Source organism: Grus americana, chromosome 34 (assembly GCF_028858705.1).
Source record: "Grus americana isolate bGruAme1 chromosome 34, bGruAme1.mat, whole genome shotgun sequence".
Classification (NCBI taxonomy): domain Eukaryota; kingdom Metazoa; phylum Chordata; class Aves; order Gruiformes; family Gruidae; genus Grus; species Grus americana.
Genome location: NC_072885.1, coordinates 341,738 through 361,432, shown reverse-complemented (window position 1 = coordinate 361,432; position 19,695 = coordinate 341,738). Strand labels below are relative to the sequence as shown.

At 64.4% G+C, this 19,695-nt stretch overlaps 2 protein-coding genes across 8 annotated transcripts; one reads left to right on the top strand and one right to left on the bottom strand.

Moving 5' to 3' along the window:
• Nucleotides 1-780: 780 nt before the first annotated feature.
• On the top strand, nt 781-11,154 carry FBXO46 (F-box protein 46). 4 transcript variants are annotated; one of them, XR_008574509.1, is made up of 8 exons: nt 6,579-6,820; nt 7,312-7,452; nt 7,542-7,829; nt 8,224-8,376; nt 8,554-8,653; nt 9,121-9,237; nt 9,394-9,610; nt 10,371-11,154. XR_008574509.1 is itself a non-coding variant. In XM_054808110.1 (7 exons), exons 1-7 carry the CDS (start codon nt 6,608-6,610, stop codon nt 9,537-9,539), a joined length of 1,158 nt encoding a protein of 385 aa, XP_054664085.1. In that variant the 5' UTR covers nt 6,579-6,607; the 3' UTR covers nt 9,540-9,621. The 4 variants fall into 4 exon arrangements, 3 of the variants coding, with proteins under 3 accessions (XP_054664086.1, XP_054664084.1, XP_054664085.1); XM_054808110.1 differs by lacking the exon at nt 10,371-11,154 and having other exon boundaries at nt 9,394-9,621; XM_054808111.1 differs by lacking the exons at nt 6,579-6,820; nt 7,312-7,452; nt 8,224-8,376; ... (2 more) ...; nt 9,394-9,610; nt 10,371-11,154 and adding exons at nt 781-858; nt 3,408-5,317 and having other exon boundaries at nt 7,542-7,776.
• On the bottom strand, nt 10,136-19,567 carry AKT2 (AKT serine/threonine kinase 2). Of its 4 annotated transcripts, none has more exons than XM_054808117.1 (14): nt 19,290-19,567; nt 16,452-16,595; nt 15,279-15,407; nt 15,014-15,125; nt 14,642-14,795; nt 14,311-14,442; nt 13,740-13,805; nt 13,538-13,606; nt 12,862-12,984; nt 12,490-12,618; nt 12,092-12,306; nt 11,923-12,010; nt 11,733-11,835; nt 10,136-11,472 (listed from the first exon to the last, which is right to left on the bottom strand). In XM_054808117.1, exons 2-14 carry the CDS (start codon nt 16,495-16,497, stop codon nt 11,393-11,395), a joined length of 1,446 nt encoding a protein of 481 aa, XP_054664092.1. In that variant the 5' UTR covers nt 16,498-16,595; nt 19,290-19,567; the 3' UTR covers nt 10,136-11,392. The 4 variants fall into 4 exon arrangements, with proteins under 4 accessions (XP_054664092.1, XP_054664095.1, XP_054664094.1 ...); XM_054808120.1 differs by lacking the exon at nt 19,290-19,567 and adding an exon at nt 18,589-18,608; XM_054808119.1 differs by lacking the exon at nt 19,290-19,567 and adding an exon at nt 17,911-18,013.
• Nucleotides 19,568-19,695: the final 128 nt, after the last annotated feature.

Below are 19,695 nucleotides of genomic sequence, written 5' to 3'. Positions count from 1 at the left end.
AGGGGGGATTGGGGGTTCCCCTGACACCTTGGGGTGCTGGGGGGGGGGGGGTGTCCCTAATGCACTGGGGTGCTGGGGGGGGTCAAGGGGGGATTGGGGGGGTCCTCTGACACCTTGGGGAGCTGGGGGGGGGGTCCCTAATGCACTGGGGTGCTGGGGGGGGGGCAGGGGGTCCCCAACACCTTTGGGTGCGGGGGGGGGGCAGGACCTTGACATCTTGGGGTGCTGGGGGGCGGGTCCTCAATGCACTGGGGTGCTGGGGGGGGGGTCGAGGGGCTTGGGGGGGGGTCCTTGACACCTTGGGGGGTGCGGGGGTGTCGCAGGGGCATCCCCAGCTTTGTACCCTAAATAAACACGTGACACCCACGCGTGGCTCCTGTGAAATCGCCGTGGGGGGGGTGGGACACGACTGGGGGGGGGGGGGGCCCGCTTGGGAGTGTCACTGGGAGGGCACGGGTGGGTGGCACTGGGTGCTACTGGGCTGTCACAGGTGACCAGGGCTGGGTGTCAGTGGGGAGGGTCATTCAGGGTGCCACTGGTGACCTGCGTGGGGGGTGTGTGGGGGTGTCACTGTGGGGAATACTGGGGTGTCACTGGGTGATGGCAAAACCGTGTGTGGGGTGACCAGGGGCGTGGAGGGGGACACACACACACACCCCCCCACACCCCCCCCCCAGTTCCACGCGTAGACTGCGCCTCCCAGCGCACACCTTTGCGCATGCGCGGAGTCTTCGGGGACTACAACTCCCAGCAGCCCCCTCGCAGCGCATGCGCAGAGCGCGGCGGCCGTGCGCGCATGCGCGGGGCACCCCGGAAGCGGCGCGGAGAGGCGGAGCGGCCGCGCCCGGCACCTGCCCGGTGAGCGGGGGAGGGGCGGCGGCACCGGGCGGGGCCCGGGCCACGGAGGGGGGGTGTGTGTGTGAGGGTGTGTGTGGGGGGAAGCGTGGGCGTGGGCGGGCGGGGCCCCGTGGGCGTGGCGGGGCCCTGCGGGGCTGTGGCGGAACCCCCGGGGCCGGTGGTCGGTAACGGCCGCTGGGCCGGGGGAAGGCCCCCCCCACCCCCCCACCCCCGCGTCCCTCACCGGGAACAGGCGTCTGCCACTCGTGACACACCGAGGGGATGAGGCGGCGGTACACCGGGGTAGTCCCACCCTTGACATATCGGGGGGGGGGGCGGGACGCGGCTCCGCGCCCGTGGGACACCGGGGACGGGAGTGCCCGCGCTTTGCGCTCGGGGACGGTGCTGTCCTCGTCTTGCGCGAGGCCGGGGCCGCGTCCCTGTGTCGCGCGTGGGGACACGCGTGTCCCAGTGTTGCGCGGGGAGGGGGGGGCGAGCGGGTGCGTCCCCGTGTCACACCTGGGGCGGGGACAGGCCCGGCCTCGCGTTACCCACGAGGGTCATCGGCTCTCCCTCCATGCCCCCCCGCCCTTCCCCGGGGAGGTGTGTGTCGGGCTGGGACACCCCCCCCCCCACCCCAGCCCCACGCGTGACCGTGTCCGCCCCCCTCCCATCCCCGCGGCCCGGGGGAGGGCGGGGCCACCCGGCCACACAGCCCTCGCAGGCCCCGCCCCACCGCCGGCCACGCCCCCCGCCCGCCGCGCTGCCGCCGTCCATATATAGGCATGGCCCGAACGCAGCTCTCTGATTGGCCGCCGCCTGGCGCGCGGGGCCTGTCACCAAACGGCTACCGCCGCGGGCCGTTAGAAGGGGCGGGGCGTTTTAAAGGCGGGGCCACGCCCCCCTGCGGGCCGCGCCGGAGGCGGCTGTGCCGGGGAGGGGGCGGGGCGTTCGGGGAGGGGGCGTGGTTTAGGTGCGTGTGGGCGGGGCCTTCGCGAGGGGCGGGGCGTGGGATGAGTGTGCAACGGGGGGGGGGGGCGGTGACCCCGGGAACGGGAATGGGGATGGGAACGGGAACGGGAATGGGGATGGGAACGGGAATGGGGATGGGAATGGGAACGGGAATGGGAACGGGAATGGGAATGGGGATGGGGATGGGAATGGGAACGGGAATGGGAACGGGAACGGGAATGGGAACGGGAATGGGGATGGGAACGGGAATGGGAATGGGAACGGGAATGGGAATGGGAATGGGAATGGGAATGGGGATGGGAACGGGAATGGGAATGGGAATGGGGATGGGGATGGGAATGGGGATGGGAACGGGAATGGGAATGGGAACAGGAATGGGGATGGGAATGGGAATGGGAATGGGAACGGGAATGGGAATGGGAATGGGGATGGGAATGGGAACGGGAATGGGAATGGGAACGGGAATGGGAATGGGAATGGGGATGGGGATGGGAATGGGGATGGGAACGGGAATGGGAATGGGAACAGGAATGGGGATGGGAATGGGAATGGGGATGGGAACGGGAATGGGAACGGGAATGGGAATGGGAATGGGGATGGGAACGGGAATGGGAATGGGAATGGGGATGGGGATGGGAACGGGAATGGGGATGGGAATGGGAATGGGAACAGGAATGGGGATGGGAATGGGAATGGGAATGGGGATGGGGATGGGAATGGGGATGGGAACGGGAATGGGAATGGGAATGGGGATGGGAATGGGAATGGGGATGGGAACGGGAATGGGAATGGGAACAGGAATGGGGATGGGAACGGGAACGGGGATGGGGATGGGAACGGGAACGGGGATGGGGATGGGAACGGGAACAGGAACGGGAATGGGAATGGGAACAGGAATGGGAACGGGAATGGGAACAGGAATGGGAATGGGAACGGGAACAGGAATGGGAATAGGAATAGGAACGGGAATGGGAATGGGGATGGGAACGGCCCCTTTAACCCTGCCAGCCCCATGGTGTCCCCAGGAGGCCCACACCAGCCCCACACCCGCCCCGCACCCCCCCCCCCCCCACCGTCCCCATACCTTCCCCATACCTTCCCCATACCATCCCCATACCATCCCCATATTGTCCCCATACCGTGCCCATACCATCCCCATACCGTCCCCATACTGTCCCCATACTGTCCCCGTACCATCCCCACACCGTCCCCATACTGTGCCCACACCGTCCCCATACCGTGCCCATACCGTCCCCATACCGTGCCCATACTGTCCCCGTACCATCCCCATACCGTGCCCACACCGTCCCCATACCGTGCCCATACCGTGCCCATACTGTCCCCATACCGTGCCCATACTGTCCCCGTACCATCCCCATACCGTGCCCATACCGTCCCCATACTGTTCCCATACCATCCCCATACCATGCCCACACCGTCCCCATACTGTTCCCATACCATCCCCATACCGTGCCCATACTGTCCCCATACCATCCCCATACCGTGCCCACACCGTCCCCATACCATCCCTATACTGTGCCCACACCGTCCCCATACTGTCCCCGCCAGCCCCACTAACACCCTTTCTCTCCCGGCAGGCCTGGGCACGGGCGCCGGCAAGCCCGCAGCAGCGTCGGCAGCGTCGGCAGTGCCATGCTGCCCTGATGGAGCCCAACGCCTTCCCCCAGCTGCAGCTCTGGTGCCCGCGGCCCTTCGGCACTTATTCCCAAAACAAACCATGCCCCGGTCCCGGCTCTGCCAAGAAACCCTTCTCCTGCCGTCCCGCCGAAGAACCCGCCGGAGCCCGGGCCCCCTCCGAAAACACGCCGCCGGCTCCCGCCGACGCGACCCCGGCTCCCCCGGCGTCGGCAGAGGAAGGTCGGGTGTTGCTGGACACGTGGTACGTCATCAAACCGGGCAACACCAAGGAGAAAGTGGCTTTCTTCGTGGCTCACCAGTGCGGTGGCGGCGGCAGCAGCGGCGGCGGCGGTGGGGGCCGCGCCAGCACCATGAAGGTAAAAGGCAACTGGGGCAGCGATAGCTCCAAAGCCAAGCGGCGCCGACGCTGCCACGACCCCGCCAAGAGCAAGCCAAGCCCGGCGTGGGCTACCGGCGGCAGGGACCCGGCTTGCCAGCATCCCGGCGAAGCGTCTGGCGCCGCCGGCGAAGCCCCCGACTTGCTGTCGGTGGCAGAGATGGTGGCTTTGGTGGAGCAGAGGACGGCGCTGGCGTTGCAGAACTTCCCCCGGCCCTGTGGCGCTCCCGCCGCCCCGGTTGTCTTCGTGGAGGCGGCCAGCGGCGAAACCAAAGCGCCGAATGGCTCCGATTGCAGCCGGGTGGCCGAAGCCGTTGCCCACTTCGAGTCACGGCAACGGGAACACGGCGGCGCCCGACCCAACGGCTTGTGCCGCCCGGGCGCCGAATGCGCGGCGGCGGCGGCGGCATCGGCGCCGGGTCACGGCGAGGTACGCATCGCCTTCCGCATCTCCAGCGGTCGCGAACCTCGCGCCGGAGCCGCCGCGGCTGAACCGGGTGCCGTCGGGCGGCCCAACTGCGTCTTTATGAGCTGCGGGACGGCGAGCGGCGGCGGTAACGCCGGCGGTCGCGCCAAGGACAAGATCACGTGTGACCTCTACCAGCTGATCAGCCCGTCCCGCGACGCGCTGCCCAACAACGTGGAGTTCCTCCTGGCCGCCGCCGGTCCCAAAGGGGATGGCGACGGCCCCGACGTGGACATGGGGTGCGGCGAGGGGTCAGCGACCGCCGTCAAGCCGGAGACGGGCGATGGAACCGGCGAGGGGTCGTCGGCGTCGTCGCGGGATTGCGCCTCGGGTTTCCACGTGGACGTGGTGGTGACGGGGGTGGTGGACCAATGTGTCTTCTTCGGCAAGGACAGCGCCAAGAAGATGAAGGAGGAGACGGTGCGGCTGCCGGTGGCGGCGCAGGAGGACCCGCCGCCGGGGCAGCTCTTCCTCCTGCCCGTCCCCGAGGAGACGCCGACGGCGGAGGACACGGAGGCTGGCGAGGAGCCGTCGGCTGTCCCCGACCCCTCGCTTTGCCGGTTGTACCGTCACGTCTCCCACGACTTTTTGGAGATCCGCTTCAAGATCCAGCGGCTGCTGGAACCTCGGCAGTACATGCTCCTCCTGCCGGAGCACGTCATGGTGAAGATCTTCAGCTACCTGCCCACCCAAGCGCTGGCCGCCCTCAAGTGCTCCTGTCACTACTTCAAATCCATCATCGAGACCTTCGGGGTGCAGGCCACCGATTCCCGCTGGAACCGCGACCCCCTCTACCGCGACGATCCCTGCAAGCAGTGCAAGAAGCATTACGAGAAAGGGGACGTGTCCCTGTGCCGGTGGCATCCCAAACCCTACCACCACGACCTGCCTTACGGGCGATCCTACTGGATGTGCTGTCGGAGACCCGACAAGGAGGCGCCCGGTTGTAGGGTGGGCTTGCACGATAACAACTGGGTGCACCCGGCCGCCCGGCGCGACGACGGCAGGTGAAGGGACGAACGCCAGAGGAGGGGGGGGACACGACGGTGGTGGATCTTGGGGAACGTGGAGATGGGGTTGGGGGGGGAGGGAGGGCGGGGGGGGGGAGTGGGGAGGTTGTCCGCGGCGGTGGAAGAAGAGGTGGAAAAAAACAAAACAAAACAAAACAAAAAAAGGAAGAAAAGAAATCATCAAATGCCAAAAGAAAGGAACAAAGTGGAAGGGGGGTAGGGAGGGGTGGGGTGTCAGGGTGGAAGGTGACATCCTTGTCTGGGGTGGTGGCCACATGGAGGGTGATGCCTCTGTGGAGGGTCATGACCACGTGGAGGGTGGCGACCCCATGGCGATGGCCTCAACCGGGGTGATGGCCCCATGGAGGGTGGTGGCCCCATGGCGATGGCCTCAACCGGGGTGGTGGCCCCATGGAGGATGGTGGCCCCATGGAGGGTGATGGCTCTGTGGAGGGTGGTGGCCCCATGGCGATGGCCCCAAATGGGGTTGTGGCCCCATGGAGGATGGTGGCCCCATGGAGGGTGACATCTCCATCTGGGGTGATGGTCCCATGGAGAGCAATGGCTCCATGGAGGGTGATGGCCTCTGTGGAGGGTCATGACCACATGGAGGGTGGTGGCCCCATGGCGATGGCCTCAACCGGGGTGATGGCCCATGGTGATGGCCCCGTGGAGGGTGACATCAGGTCCATGGAGGGTGGTGGCCCCATGGAGGGTGACATCAGGCCCATGGAGGGTGACATCAGGCCCATGGAGGGTGGTGGCCCCCTCCGGGGTGACATCAGGCCCATGGAGGGTGACATCAGGCCCATGGAGGGTGGTGGCCCCATGGAGGGTGACATCAGGCCCATGGAGGGTGACATCAGGCCCATGGAGGGTGGTGGCCCCCTCCGGGGTGACGTCCTGTCTGTGTGACGTCCCCACCCGGGTGACCTCCCCATCCAGGGTAACGTCTCTGGGGTCACGTCCTGCTCCTTCTGAAGTGACACCCCCCACACCCCCCAGGAGATATCTGCGGTGACATCACACGTGGAGAGTGACATCACCACTGACAGTGACACCCGCCCCGCGTTGTCCGTACAGACGCGTGTCCGTACAGGCGCGCCTGCGCATGCGCGAACTTCTGCCCCGGGCCGCCGCGCATGCGGAGCCCGCTTCGCGGGGCGAGGGCGTGGCCTAGCGCGCAAGTCCCGCCCCGCGCCCTATCAGCCGCGTCCCCGTCACAGGTGCGGTCACGCCCCCGGGGAGGCCTCGCCTCCCTCCCCAGGAGGCCCCGCCCCCCGCGCCATGCGGAAGGGCGCCGGTGGTTCCCGCCGGGCCCGGGCCGCGGGTTCGGGTCCCGGTCCCGGCCCGGTGCTGGTGCCGGTCCCGGTCCTGGGTTCCGGGCTCTGCCCGCGGTCCCGCCGCTGCCCCCGGCCGCTGCTGCCGCTCCTGGCGCTGGCGGCTGCCGTCGCGCTTCTCTACGTCGTCTGGCCCGGCGGGGAACGGGGCACTGGCCCGGTGAGTGAGGGGAGGGGATCGGGGGGGAATCCCGGTGGGTCTCGGGCAGGGGGTCCCGGTGGGGGGTCCCGGGGAGGGGATGCCCGGCATGTCCCCCGGAGCCCCCAGCCCCCACGGGGAACCCCCGCCCTCCCCAGGGCCCCCCGCTCCTGTCAGGACCCCCCAATCCTGGAGGCACCCCATGGATCCCGGGGCACCCAGACCCCCCCCCCGCCCCGGGGCCCCCAACATCCCCCGGGGCCATCAGCCCCCTCCAGGCTCCCCAGGACCCCCCCACCCCATCATGGAGCCCCCCCATGGGCCCCTCAGACCTCCCCCGGGGGGGGGGGGGCAAAATCCCTCATCCCCCTCCCTGACTCCCCCCCACCCCGACCCCATCACTGGGGCACCCAACGCACCCATGGGCACCCCGCGAGCCCTCTCCCCGGGCCCCTCCAGGGACCCCCAAACTCCCCTGAGGGACCCCAATAACCCACCCCCCCCACCCCCAGGACCCCCCCGGCCCCCACTCGGAGCCGGCTCTCCGGGCACTGCTGGGGCGGCTGGATCCCACCCGCCTGCGGGACGCCTTCCTGCGGCCCCTCCTGCGGGAACGGGTGCCGGGGGGGCCGGGGAGCCGTGCCGCCCGCCAGGTAAGACCCCCCCCCCCCCCAAAATAAACCCTAGGGTACCCCCCCCCCCCGTGCTGCTCACCGCAGGGGGGGCACCCTGGTCCCCGCAGCACATCATGGGGCGTTTGGGTGCTCTGGGGGCCGCCTGGCACCTGGAGCTCGACGCCTTCCAAGCGGCGACTCCCCACGGACCAGTGACCTTCACCAACGTGGTGGCCACGGTGGCCCCCGCCGCCCCCCGCCGCCTGGTCCTCGCCTGTCACTACGACACCAAGGTTTTGCCCTCCGGGCCTGGCCAACAGGTTTTTTTGGGGGCCACCGATTCAGCCGTACCCTGCGCCATCCTCCTGGAGCTGGCGGCCGCCCTCGACCAGCCCCTGCGGCGCGCCAAGGACGGGGTGGGTGATGGAGGGTGGGCCTGGGCCTCGAAACACACCCCCACCCCGGGACACCCCGGGTTCCCCATGGACCCCCCCAGGATGGCTGGGTGTTGCCTCAGAACCCCCCCCCCAGATGCTTAGACCTCCCCCCAGACCCCCCCCGGATGCCTGGAACCCCCCCCCCAGATTGCTGGGTGTCCCCCCAGGACCCCCCCCCCGGATGCCTGGGTTCCCCCTGGACACCCGAGTCCCTTCCAATCCCCCCCCTCCAGGACTCCTGGGTCTGTCCTGACACACCCCCCCCCCCAGCCCAGGACACTCGGGTCCTCCCAGGGTCACCTGGGTGTTGTGTCCCCCACCCTGGGACCCCCCTGGGTCACCCCCCCCCCCCCCGACACCGGGGTCCCGGCAGGGCGTGGAGGTGACGCTGCAGCTGCTGTTCCTGGACGGGGAGGAGGCCTTTGGGGACTGGAGCGCCACCGACTCCCTCTACGGCGCCCGGCACCTGGCTGCGCGGATGGCCGCCACCCCCCACGGGCCCCGCGGCACCCAGATCACCGCCATGGTGGGTGGCACCGAGACTGCGGCGGCTGGGGGCACCCGAGGGTGGTGGGACAGCAGTGGGTGGTCTGGTGGCACCCAGGCGCGGTGACATGGCGTTGGCACAGCCGGGACAGTCCCACGGCATCTGAGAGTGGTCGTCCCCGTGCCGGTGTCCCCATGGCCGTGCCGGTGTCCCCAGAGCCTGCTGGTGCTGCTGGACCTGCTGGGCGCCCCCCACCCTGCCATCCACAGCCACTTCCCCCGCACCCACCACTGGTTCCTGCGCCTCGTCGCCATCGGTGGGACACGAGGATGGGACAAGGGGATGGGATGGGATGTGGTGGGACACGGGGTTGGGACGGGATGTGGTGGGACGTGGGGACAAGGGGATGGGATGGGACGGGACGTGGTGGGACACAAGGACGGGGACAAGGGGACAGGGATGGGATGTGGTGGGACATAAGGATGGGGATGGGACAGGAGTGGTGGGACACGGGGACAGGGTGGGGACAAGGGGATGGGATGTGGTGGGACACAGGGATAGGGACAAGGGGATGGGGACGGGGCGGGACGTGCTGGGACACGGGGATGGGGTGGGATGGGGACAGGGATGAGAGACGAGGCGGGACCCAGGGTTGGGACAGGGATGGACCCGGGGACGAGGGCTGGTGGTGACACGGAAGGTCCTGTCCCCGTGTCCTGTCCCCGTGTCCTGTCCCCGTGTCCTGTCCCCGTGTCCTGTCCCTGTGTCCTGTCCCCGTCCCAGAGCAGCGGCTGCGGCGTCTGGGGCTGCTGCACGCCCCCCCCCGGGCCCAGCCCTTCTTCCGCCTCAGCCCGGCCCCAGGACCCGTCGAGGACGACCACGTCCCGTTCCTCCAGCGAGGTGACGTCTGTGTGTGTGTCCCCCCCCCCCCCCGCACCGGGGCTGCTCCACTCCCGTGGCCCCTGGGAGGAGCTGGGGGGGGGGGTGTGTGCAGGGTGACACGTGTGTGTGTGTGTGTGTGTGTGTGCACGTCCCTCCCCCACCGTGTCCCCGCAGGCGTGCCCGTGCTGCACCTGATCCCCACGCCCTTCCCACGCGTGTGGCACACGCTCGAGGACACCGAGGACAACCTGGACCCCCCCACGGTGGAGGACCTGTGCAAGATCCTGGTGGCCTTCGTGGCCGAGTTCCTGCAGCTCTGAGCCCCCCCCCCCCATGTCACCCCCCCCCCCCCGTGGGGACGCTGGGCAGCGCCCGGAGCCACCAGTAAAGGGTTCGGTGACCGACACCGCGTCCTGTGCCGTCACCTGCCGGGGGGGGGATGACACCTCTGGGGAGGGGGACGCGATGTGTGGGAGCAAGAGAGCAATTGGGGGACCCTGGTGCACTATTGGGGTGACTGGGGGAGTCCCAGGAGCACTACTGGGGTGACTGGGGGGGTCCCAGGGAAGGTTTTGGGGGTCCTCGGGGGCCCCAGGAGCACTATTGGGGTCTTCAGGGACCCCCAGAGCATTACTGGGGTGATTGGGGGGGCCCCCAGGAGCACTATTGGGGTGCCAGGGGGGTCCCAGGGAGGGCTCTGGGGTCTTTAGGCACCCCAGGAGCATTACTGGGGTGACTGGGGGTCCCTGGGAGCACTATTGGGGGCTGCAGGGACCCCCAGAGCACTATTTGGGTGCTGGGGGGGGTCCTCAGGCGCACTCTTGGGGTGACTGGGGAGCAGCCGGAGCAGGGCCCAAGCCCCTCCCCGCTCAGGAACCCAAGATCCCAATTCCTCCAAAAATACCAATTACAAAAAGAACAAAAAATCCCCCATTTTATTGCTTGTACCGTACAAATTTGAGGGTAGGCGAGAGCTGCCGGCTGGCCACTGCCACCGCGCCGGGGCCACCGCGGCCACCACCGCCTCGTCGAGGGGGGGGGGGTGTCATTCCCTTCCCCACTCCTGTATTCTTTTTTAAGTTAATTCAACTCAATTTGGGCAACTAGGAACTAAGTAAGAAAAAGCGACTTTTCTCGGTTCCTCCCCGCAGGGAAGCGGCACCAGGCACCAAATTCCTACCTCCAAACCGCGGCGTCGGCTGCGCCACGAGATGCCGGGCGGCAAGTCCAGCTTGTCATGGGCCCGGCGTGCCGGTGCGGGTGCTGCGGCGAAGGCGGCGCTCCCCAAACGCCGCGTCCCACCGGCGTTGTGCCGCGTCCCACCGGCGTTGTGCCGCGTCCCACCGGCGTTGTGCCGCGCTGGCGCGGTAACGGTGGCGTCTACCGTCGGGCGCGGATCAGGCAGCCGGGGATGTCGCGTCGACAAAAGCCCCGTCCCTCCGCGCTGGGAGCGTTCTGGTGCTGCCGTTGTTCACCGGAGGACGTGGCCGGCGTGAGCGAGCCCGGCGTCACCGCGACTCTTGGCTTTAAGGCACCGGAGAAGCCAAACTATTGCTTTTAGGGTCGTGTTTTCCTTAGGGCCGCGGCGTTCCCCCTCCGCCGATTCGGTGGTTACGGTTGGTTTTCGGTTGCCGTGAGTTCAGTTCGGTTCAGAGCAGAGCCGGGAGGATTTGAGGGGCCCCGCGACAGTCTCGGGGGTTTCCCCCCTTCTTGGGGCAGCCGGATTTGGGATCCCAGCCGCGGTTCTGGTTTGTTTTCCCCTCCCTTCCGCTGTCGAAACAGCTTCTCTCCCAACTGGGAGCAGTGGGTTTTACTGGGCGGAGGGTTGGCCGAGCTTTCTGGGGGAAGGGGGGGTGTCAAGGCCACGGGGGTTGGTTTAAAAAAGCTGCGAGCACTTCTAGGAGTTTTAAAAAATAAAAATAATAATAATAATAATTAAAATCAAAGCAGTCCTAGGCTAGGGGCAGGAGGCGCAGCTCGGCGCCACGGAGCAAGAGCACTTGGGAGGGGTCCGGCTTCCAAAAGGCGCCGCAGCGCGACACCGGCGAGCCGCAGCATCCCGCTCCCCGGCTGCCGGGCACGGAAGGGAAATTCCCCCCCCCCCCCGCCTTGCCGTGAGCGAACCCCCAAACCCTCCTCCTCCTCCTCGGAGGCCAAATCCCGCTGCTGCCGGTTACTCCCGTATGCTGGCGGAGTAGGAGAACTGGGGGAAGTGCGTCCGCTGGTCGTTCTCCAGGGAACCCATGTTGTCATCTGCAAAGCCAGGGACTGCTTTGAGGGCGAGGAAGATGCTGACGAAGGCTCCCCGGGGCGTTCGCAAGCTTCCCCCGCTCCCCCCTGTGGCGGAGATGCCACCGAAGCCGCCCAAAACTTCGTGAGAGGGACCCTGAGCTTTTATAGAGGCGTGACGGCGATGCCACCGGCCCCTCGGGTGACACCCAGCACCACGGCAGTCACAGGAGGTGGCATGAGGGGGGGTCAGGTCCCCATTTCGGGGCGCTATCGGCACTCACAGCGATCCGGCGGCGTGATGGTGATGGATTGGGCGGTGAACTCGTCGTCGAAATACCGCGTGTCGATCTCGGACGTCACTTGGGGCTTGAACGGCGGCACCAGCTGACGGAGAGCAGGAGAATTTCACTCGCCGGCGGCGCGCTGAGCGCCCACCCGCCCCCTTCAAAACTCTCCCTTTCCCCTTCCTACCTTCTTCTGAACCACGTCCTGCCAGTTGACGGGGGCGAAGAAGCGATGCTCCATAACCTCCTTGGCGTCACTGGGACCTCCGCCGAGCCTGCAGTCACCGAGAGGCACGTCCGGAAACGCCGGTAAAGCCGCGGGGTTCCCTCCCCGGCCGCCCCCGGCGGATCCTCACCTCTGTTTGGGATCTTTCTTGAGCAGCCCGGCCAACAAGGATTTGGCTTCGGGGCTGAGCGTACGAGGGAAACGGATTTCCTCCATGAGGATCAGCTCAAAGAGACGTTCGTGGTCCTGGTTGTAGAAGGGGAGGCGGCCGCACATCATCTCGTACATGACGACCCCCAGGCCCCACCAGTCCACAGCGCGGCCGTAATCGTTGTCCTCCAGGACCTGCGCGGGGAGGGGGGAAGATGAAGGATACGGTGCCGACGAGGCTGAAGAACCCGAGGAGGGAGAAGGGAAACCCGTTCTAGATACAACCCAAGTCGTTTGGGAATAACCTCCACGGAAAAAAAAAAAGCCAAAAAACCTCTTTGGCACAAGATTTTTGGGTGCGGGAAAAGCTTTAAGTACCTCCGGAGCCAGGTACTCGGGAGTGCCGCAGAAAGTCTTCATGGTGGCTCCATCCGTGATGCCTTCCTTGCAGAGCCCGAAGTCGGTGATTTTGATGTGGCCGTCTTTGTCCAGCATGAGGTTTTCCAGCTGGGGAAAAAAAAAAAAAAAAAAAATAGCAGACGGGCGGGAGAAAAGGTCTGGAGCTGAGCAAAGTTGGGAGTGCGACGCTCGGTCGGCTGAAACCCTTCGAGGAACCTCAGGGGGATTTTTTAGGGGAGCTGGGAGTGACTCCGCACCCCCAAACTCCAGCCTGGGAAGATTAAAATTGTGCTGGCGCTGAGGCAGGGTGAAGGCGGCCGCTTACGGACGCCGTTGCTGCTGGGCTGGTACCTTGATGTCCCTGTACACCACGTCCCGGGAGTGCAAATACTCCAGTGCAGAGACTATTTCTGCGCCGTAGAAACGGGCTCGGTCCTCCGTGAAGACGCGTTCTCTTGAGAGGTGGAAAAACAGCTTGAGGGAAAGAGAAAAAAAAGAAAAAAGTAAAAAGTAAAAAAAAAAAAGAAAACAGCTGATCAACGAGCACTTAAAAAAAGAAATCCCTGGTGAAAACCCGGGTTAATCGCTCTCAGCATGCAGCTAATGCGATCATGTGCGCTAAGCGGTCAAAATATCGATGCCTCCTCCCTTTCCGCTCTGCTTGCAGGGGGGAAAACGCCGCTGCGTGTCGTCTGCGAGAGGGGCCGTGCCGTGGGCTGCGTTCCCCATGCGAGGAAAACGTGTCGGGGCTGGGGAAACAAAGCCGGACACGAGCGCAGGGTAAAGGAGCCGGAGGTGCTGCGGTGTCCGTGGCTCCCTGGGTGATGAGGAGGAGGGTTCCCGGGGGTCCCGCTTCCTCCCCTGGAGAGCGAGGAAGGCGAGCGAAGGGCTGGGAAAGCTCTGGGCGAGAGCAGAGCTGCGCGCTCTGCCTCCGGAGGGGAGATTGTGGCATAAATTGTCCCCTAAACGAGTGATTTAGGTCCTTCCAAGCCCCTGGAGGGGGGAACGTCGGGTTTTAAGCTCCCACCTCTCCGCCATTGGCGTACTCCATGACAAAGCAAAGGCGATCGTTCGTCTGAAAGGCGTATTTCAGCGCCTGAAAGAGGGGGGGGAAAGAAAGAAAAAAAAAAAAAAGGGCTTGGAGAAGCAGCAGGGCTTCCAAAGGAAGCAGTGAGGGGAAGGGACGGGTCAGTTTTGGGGTGCCCCTTTGCTCCTTCGCTGCTACTTACAGTGAGGAAGGGGTGCCTAGTGTTCTGCAGCACCCGGCTCTCCGTAACAGTGTGCGCCACCTCGTCCTGCAAAGGGAGGAGAAATTAAAGCATCGTTTCTGGATAATCAGAGATTGTTTTTCACCGCTGCCAGCTATTCCCAGAAAAACAAAAATAAAAAGGAAAAACCAGGGATGGGAGCTCGAAACGCCGACCTCTGCCCTGTTTTCATCCCCGCGGGGAGAAGGGTTTACTGGTTGGATTGTCCGGATGAGGACGCGGCCGCGCTACATCCCCCAAGAGAACGGTGAACAAGTGGATTCCCTGGCGTCACCCAACCGCGTGTTACACCACGCGCCCCGGAGTTTGGAAATTAGGATAATTCCTGGAATCCCCCAGTATTTAGGGCACAGCAGGAACCGGGCATCGCTCAGCAGCTTTGGAGATGGGTTCTGAAAGCCATCCCGACGTTCGGGGGGGGTCGGACTAGATGATTTTTAAAGGTCCCTTCAACCTAAACGATTTTGCGATCCCCTAAGCCCTGCCGGCTCCCGACTCTCCCCCTCACGCCCCGCTGAGGATCGGCACATACTTTCGCAATGATGACCTCTTTCCGTAGGATTTTCATGGCGTAATAGCGGCCAGTGGCCTTTTCCCGCACCAAGATGACTTTGCCGAAAGTTCCCTTTCCCAGGAGCTTCAGGTAATCGAAATCGTTCATGGTCTGAGGAGAAACGGGCAGACGGAGGTGAGAGTTTGCGGCGTGGGCGAGTGGGATCCGGGATGGGAAAAGGATTTTCCAGGCTATTTCACCCGCAATTATCCCGGTGACAGCGGACACCACCTCCCTCATTGCTCGGTGGTCCCAACCCGCCGCAATCCTGCTTGCGGCACGCACCGGTGCCACGCCGGGGGTGACTTACGGCCTTGGCGCGGGTTTTGCTGACGGCCACCTCCATCTCCTCGGCGCCGGTGGTGTCGTTAGGAGATCCGCATTTGTAATCCATCGCGTCCGTCGCTGGTTCCTGGTTCTTCAGGCTGTTTGCTACCGTCTGGATGGCTCGCATCCATTCCTCGCTACGGAGGGAAATTAAAAAAAAAAAAAAAAAAAAGGGGGGATTGTCGGCACAGGAAGGCGGTGAGGATCATCGAGGGGGGCTGCGCGCGCCCCTCCAGCCTTTGCAGGCAGCTGGGAGTCACAGCTGAGAGATTTTGGGGCTCTCCTCCAGCTAGGATCAACGCGATGCGCCCTTTATCCCAGACTCCCAAAGGAAGGGGCCGTCCCGTGCGCCTACCGCTCTTCGGGAGAGTCCACGTGGAAAGTCCTCTCGATGACCGTCGTCCACTGCAAGCATCGGATGACGAAGGTGTTGGGTCGAGGCCGCTCAGTCTTCATCAGCTGGCACTCTGCGAAGGTTCAAAAATTAATTAAAAAAAAAGGGAAGAGGATGGTTTGGGAGCAAATTTCCTCATCCCTAACAGCATCGGGGATGAAGATAACCCAGCGCGACGCCGGCTCGTAACGGCGGACAGCCCCCGAGGCCACCCACGCCAACGTACCCGCTACCGAGAAGTTATTCAGAGGCGGCAAGCTGTGGTCGGACGTCTCCGGCCGTTCCTTGTAGCCGATGAAGGAACCATCGCTTTTCAGCAGGAAATAGCGGGGACGCCACGTTTTGATGTATTCCCCTGCGAGAGGGAGAGGGGGCATGGGAGGGGTGGTTCAGGGCAGGACCCCTCGTAGAGGGGGGGGTCGCGTTGCTGAGACAGCAAATTAAGCAGCAGAAGGATCCTTTGTAGATGGAGATTTAAGCGGATGGGTTTTTTCGGGCTGTTTCTAGGAGCTGCTTCAGAGAAGCTCCTGCAAAAAGCAGCCGGCTGCTGTAATTTAGGAGAGGTGCGAGCAGCGGGTCAGCCTGAAACACGCTCACTCCAAAAAAGCTCCTTCATCCTTCCCCCGGCAGCTCCAAAATTGACCTTAAGCAGCCTCGGCAGCTCCAGATAAAGAAATACCATCGGAGGGAGTCCCTGGCTTCGCTCTCTCCGGCTATATTTGTCCGGAAGAAGGAAGAATCCATGAAACTGCTGGACACAGGGATCCAGCTTGGCTGCCGGTGGGAGAAAAGCGGGCTTTGACGCCTGCTCCCCTTGCAAACCACCCTCAGCAAGGGAAGGAAAAATAAGAGCCACCTTCAATGGGTCTAAAAATAAAACCCCACGCGCGCAGCTGCTACAATGCCGCGACGTTCCCCGTACACAGCTAAAAATAAAAGGGCTGGCTGGGGGTCTCGCCACAGGGCCACCGCAGCCGGTGGCTCGGCAAACCGGGTTAGAGGGTCTGCGAGGAGACATTAGGGTTGTCCTCCGGCTTCCCAACGCGGCAAGGAATTAAAAACGACGGGGGATTTGCTCGCACCACAGAGCGAACGCCGGTGCCGATTGCCGGGAGAGCCGCCGAGCCAGGAGCAGGAGAAAGCCAAAGCGGGAAGGTGGCGGTGGGTTTTGGGACGCCCTGAGGTGCCAAGGTACCTCGCGCCCTGTTTTTGGGTGAGGAGAAGCAGCGACACCCCCCCCCCCCACCGCCATGCATCGGGGAAAGGTTAAAATCCCCGGTAACTGGAAACCAGAGCTCTCCTTTCCTGGCGGCAGCTGCAGCGCCGGATTCCCCGCGGTGACCCGGCCTTGGAGAGATGCCACCGCCGCTGAGCTGGCTCCCCAGCTCGCCCCCCTCACCTCTCTTGTGCAGCCAGCCCTCCTTCACGACCGACACTTCGTTCATGGTGGTGCCGCGGGCTCTAACCCCCTCTCTGCCGCGGGACCGGGAAGGTGGCGGCTAACGCCGGCGGCTGCGGAAGAAGCGGTGAGAGCGGAGACGACCTGCGGGAGAAGAAAGAGTTGCTCAAAGAAAGCCGGCAAAGCTCCCGATGCTTTTCTTTCCCCTCCATCGAGGGGAGGCAGCCGGTTTCAGCACGAAGCCACCCCCACACGCCAATTACAAACTCCTCCGCTGCACCAGTTTCCCCCCCCAAAAAACCACCCCAAAATTAAAAAAAAAAATCAGTGCGGCGGCCTCGCAAACCTGGAGATGCCGGGACGGAGCAAGTTTGTCGGCATCATCCCTTTACCTGTCCGCTGCGCAACGAGGGATTAAAACCCTCGGGAGGGTTGGACGAGGTTGGGGGGGGCGGGGGGCACAGTCCCTTGCAAAACAAACAGCTAGAGAAAAATTAATCGGAGTCACCTGACAGGATTAACTCCCCAGGCTCCGAAATCCCGCTGCGCCGGGCGACGGGAGGCGTCAGGACAAGGGGACGTGCCACATCCCGGTGGTGGCCGGAGGGGACTGCCCCCCCCCCCCCCCTCGGGTTTCCCCAAAGTCACCTTGGACTCGCTGCCCCCCAGATCCCTCAGTTTTAATCAGGGTAAAATAAACCCCAACCCCATAAACTTACAGCCAAAAAGAATTTCTCTCCCTCGCTCCTGTAAACCTGTCCGTGCCTTCCCGATGGGAAACTGTGTCCCCCCGCCATGAGCATCTCATTTTGGGGAGGAGGATTTTGGGGATTCCGTTCATCCCCGAGGCTCCTCCGCTCGCCCGGGACACGGGGGAGGCAGTCAGGGTGATTCGGGCAGAACAAATACAGGCAGAATCCCAGCAGCGCACGGAGCTAACATTTCTCCAGCTGCTGAAGGGGCAATCTCCAAACGGATCTGCTCCCGGATGAGCTCCGGCACAGACCTCATGGATGTTAATTAAAACGGAAATAAAAAGCTCGCTGCAGGAAAGGGATCTAATTAATTTCGGAACCGGCCCCGAGAGGCCGAGCCTGCTGCGAGTGTCCCACGAGGGATCTGGACCGCAGATACCAACGAGAATGCAAGACGCTATAATAAAAAACAATAAAAAATCCCCCAAATCATGAAAAACAGCCCCTAAACGAGCGATTTGACAGGGATGGAGGTTGAAAGATTTTGGGATTGGCTCATCCCGCAGCCGAGAGCTTCGTTTGGCGTGGCAGAGAGGATCCGGCGCATCCGCGGCACCGGAGGCAGGTAAAACACGGATGCGACCAGCAGCAGAGCAAAGATGTTTTCGGTGAGGTCTGAGCATCGCTCATTCACATCCGGGGCATGTTTCTACACACTAATTACCCCGGCTGCAATTAAACACCTTCAATCGGTCGTACCGAACCTTCGATTATATTTTTGTGCAAAGCAAAGGACAGCGAGGTTCTCGAACCCAGAGCCTGCTGACTTCTCCAAGCCGACGCCAAATTATCCTTCAACGGCAACATGAAAAAAAAAATACGGTGTTGGTTTAAAAAAAAAAAACCAACCCAAACCAAATTGTTGCTTTTTGGGTGTGTTTAAAGATAATTTAAGCGGGAGAATCGCAATTCAGGACTTGCCGGCAGCTTGAAGCATCAAACCCCGAGGTTCCCTCCTCGTCCTCGCGGGCACCAGAGGATTTTTAACGTGATCCTGCCGGCTAACGAAGAACGGGAAGAAGCAGCGGTCATTAGACACATTCTCCAAGCCCTGATCGTTACGGTTATTTCCAACGACGGACGGGGATTGTATCTGCCACCGAGGGATCCTGACAGCCCCGCAGATGCCGCGAGGGCGGTTTCCAGGCACGCACACCGAAAAGTGGCAATTTAAAAAAAAAAAACAAAAACAAAACCCAACAAAAAACCACCACCACAAAAAAAAAAAAAAAAGAAAGAAAGAAAAAAGAAAGATTTGCATCCCGGGGACGAGCGACGAGGAGCTTTCCGAGGAGGTTTGGTGCCGAAAGCCGCAGGGACGGGCAGAAGCCAGGGGTGCGTGTGTGTCCCCCCCATGGCGGGGGGCTGCGGCTGTTACTCACCTCACTCGGGGGGTGCTGCTGCTTCTCCCTTGGGGGGGTGTGGGGGGGGATACTGGGGGGTCCCCAGCCAGCAGAGGTGCCCCCCAAACCTGTGGCAGGTGAGGGACAACCCCCAAACCCCAGAGGCCCACAAGGAGCCCCCCCAAACCCAACCCCCCCCCCCCACCTCACCCCCCTGGGCCCTCCGAGCCTGCCAGGGCCCCCACACATCGCACCCCTAGGATACCCTCCCCAAGCCTGCCAGCCCCCCCAGTCTCCCCCACCTCAGGGCCTTAGGACAGGCCCCCCCAATTCTGCCAGGGCCCCCCATCCTGCACAGGCACCCCCAAACCAGGACAGACCCCCCCCCCCCCGCCAGCGGCGGGTGGTTCGGTCCCCCCAGCATCCCCTCCCCGTGGCGGGCGGGCGCATCGCAGGGGCCGGGGGGGGGAGGCGGGGAAATACGGACTCCCTCCCACCCCCCCTCGCACTCCGCGGGTGGTGCGGTCCCCGCGGCGCCCCTCAGGAGACGGGCGGGTCCATTCGGCCGCGCGAAGGGGGGGCGGAAGGGGGGGGGTGGCGGCGCCGCGCACCCCTGACGGAGGAGCGCGGGTGGTGCGGTCCGCGCGGTGCCCAGCGGGGGGCGGGCGAGACCATTGCGCGACGCGGGGGGGAGTGGGGGGTGTGCGGTGGTGTGGGGGGAAGCAGGGCCGGCTCCTCACCTGTCATGGACGCCGCAGGCTCCGCCGGACGCTCATCCCGGTAGCGGTGGGGCTTCCCCCCCCCCCCCGGTCCCCCCTCCCCGTTCCCCCCTCCCCGTTCCGCCTTATCAACACCGCCGGCGCCCGCGCTCCCGGAAACCCCGCCCGCTCCGGGCCCACGCACGCAGGAAGCGAAGACGGACGGGGAGGAGGTTGTGTGAGTGGGGGGGGGGGGGACACGACACGGGGGGGACGGAGAGGGAAGGACCCCGCTCGCCGCCCCGGGGCCGCACTGCGCAGGCGCCGCGCCGCCGCCTCTCACTGCGCATGCGGTGCGGGGGCAGCGCGCCTGCGCGGATTGGTTGGGGAGGGTGGGGGAGCGCCCCGCCTCCCGCTGCGCATGCGCATCTCGCACGACGACGCCCCC

Coding starts and splice junctions, on each gene's coding strand:
- AKT2 (XM_054808117.1), bottom strand. CDS start 16,497: ATGAACGAAGTGTCGGTCGTGAAGGAGGGCTGGCTGCACAAGAGAG. Junction 15,408..16,451: donor GGGCTGGCTGCACAAGAGAG/GTGAGGGGGGCG, acceptor TCCCTCTCGCAG/GGGAATACATCAAAACGTGG. Junction 12,619..12,861: donor TGGTGTACAGGGACATCAAG/GTACCAGCCCAG, acceptor TTTTTTCCCCAG/CTGGAAAACCTCATGCTGGA.
- FBXO46 (XM_054808111.1), top strand. CDS start 3,474: ATGGAGCCCAACGCCTTCCCCCAGCTGCAGCTCTGGTGCCCGCGGCCC. Junction 5,318..7,541: donor GCCCGGCGCGACGACGGCAG/GTGAAGGGACGA, acceptor TGGTCCCCGCAG/CACATCATGGGGCGTTTGGG.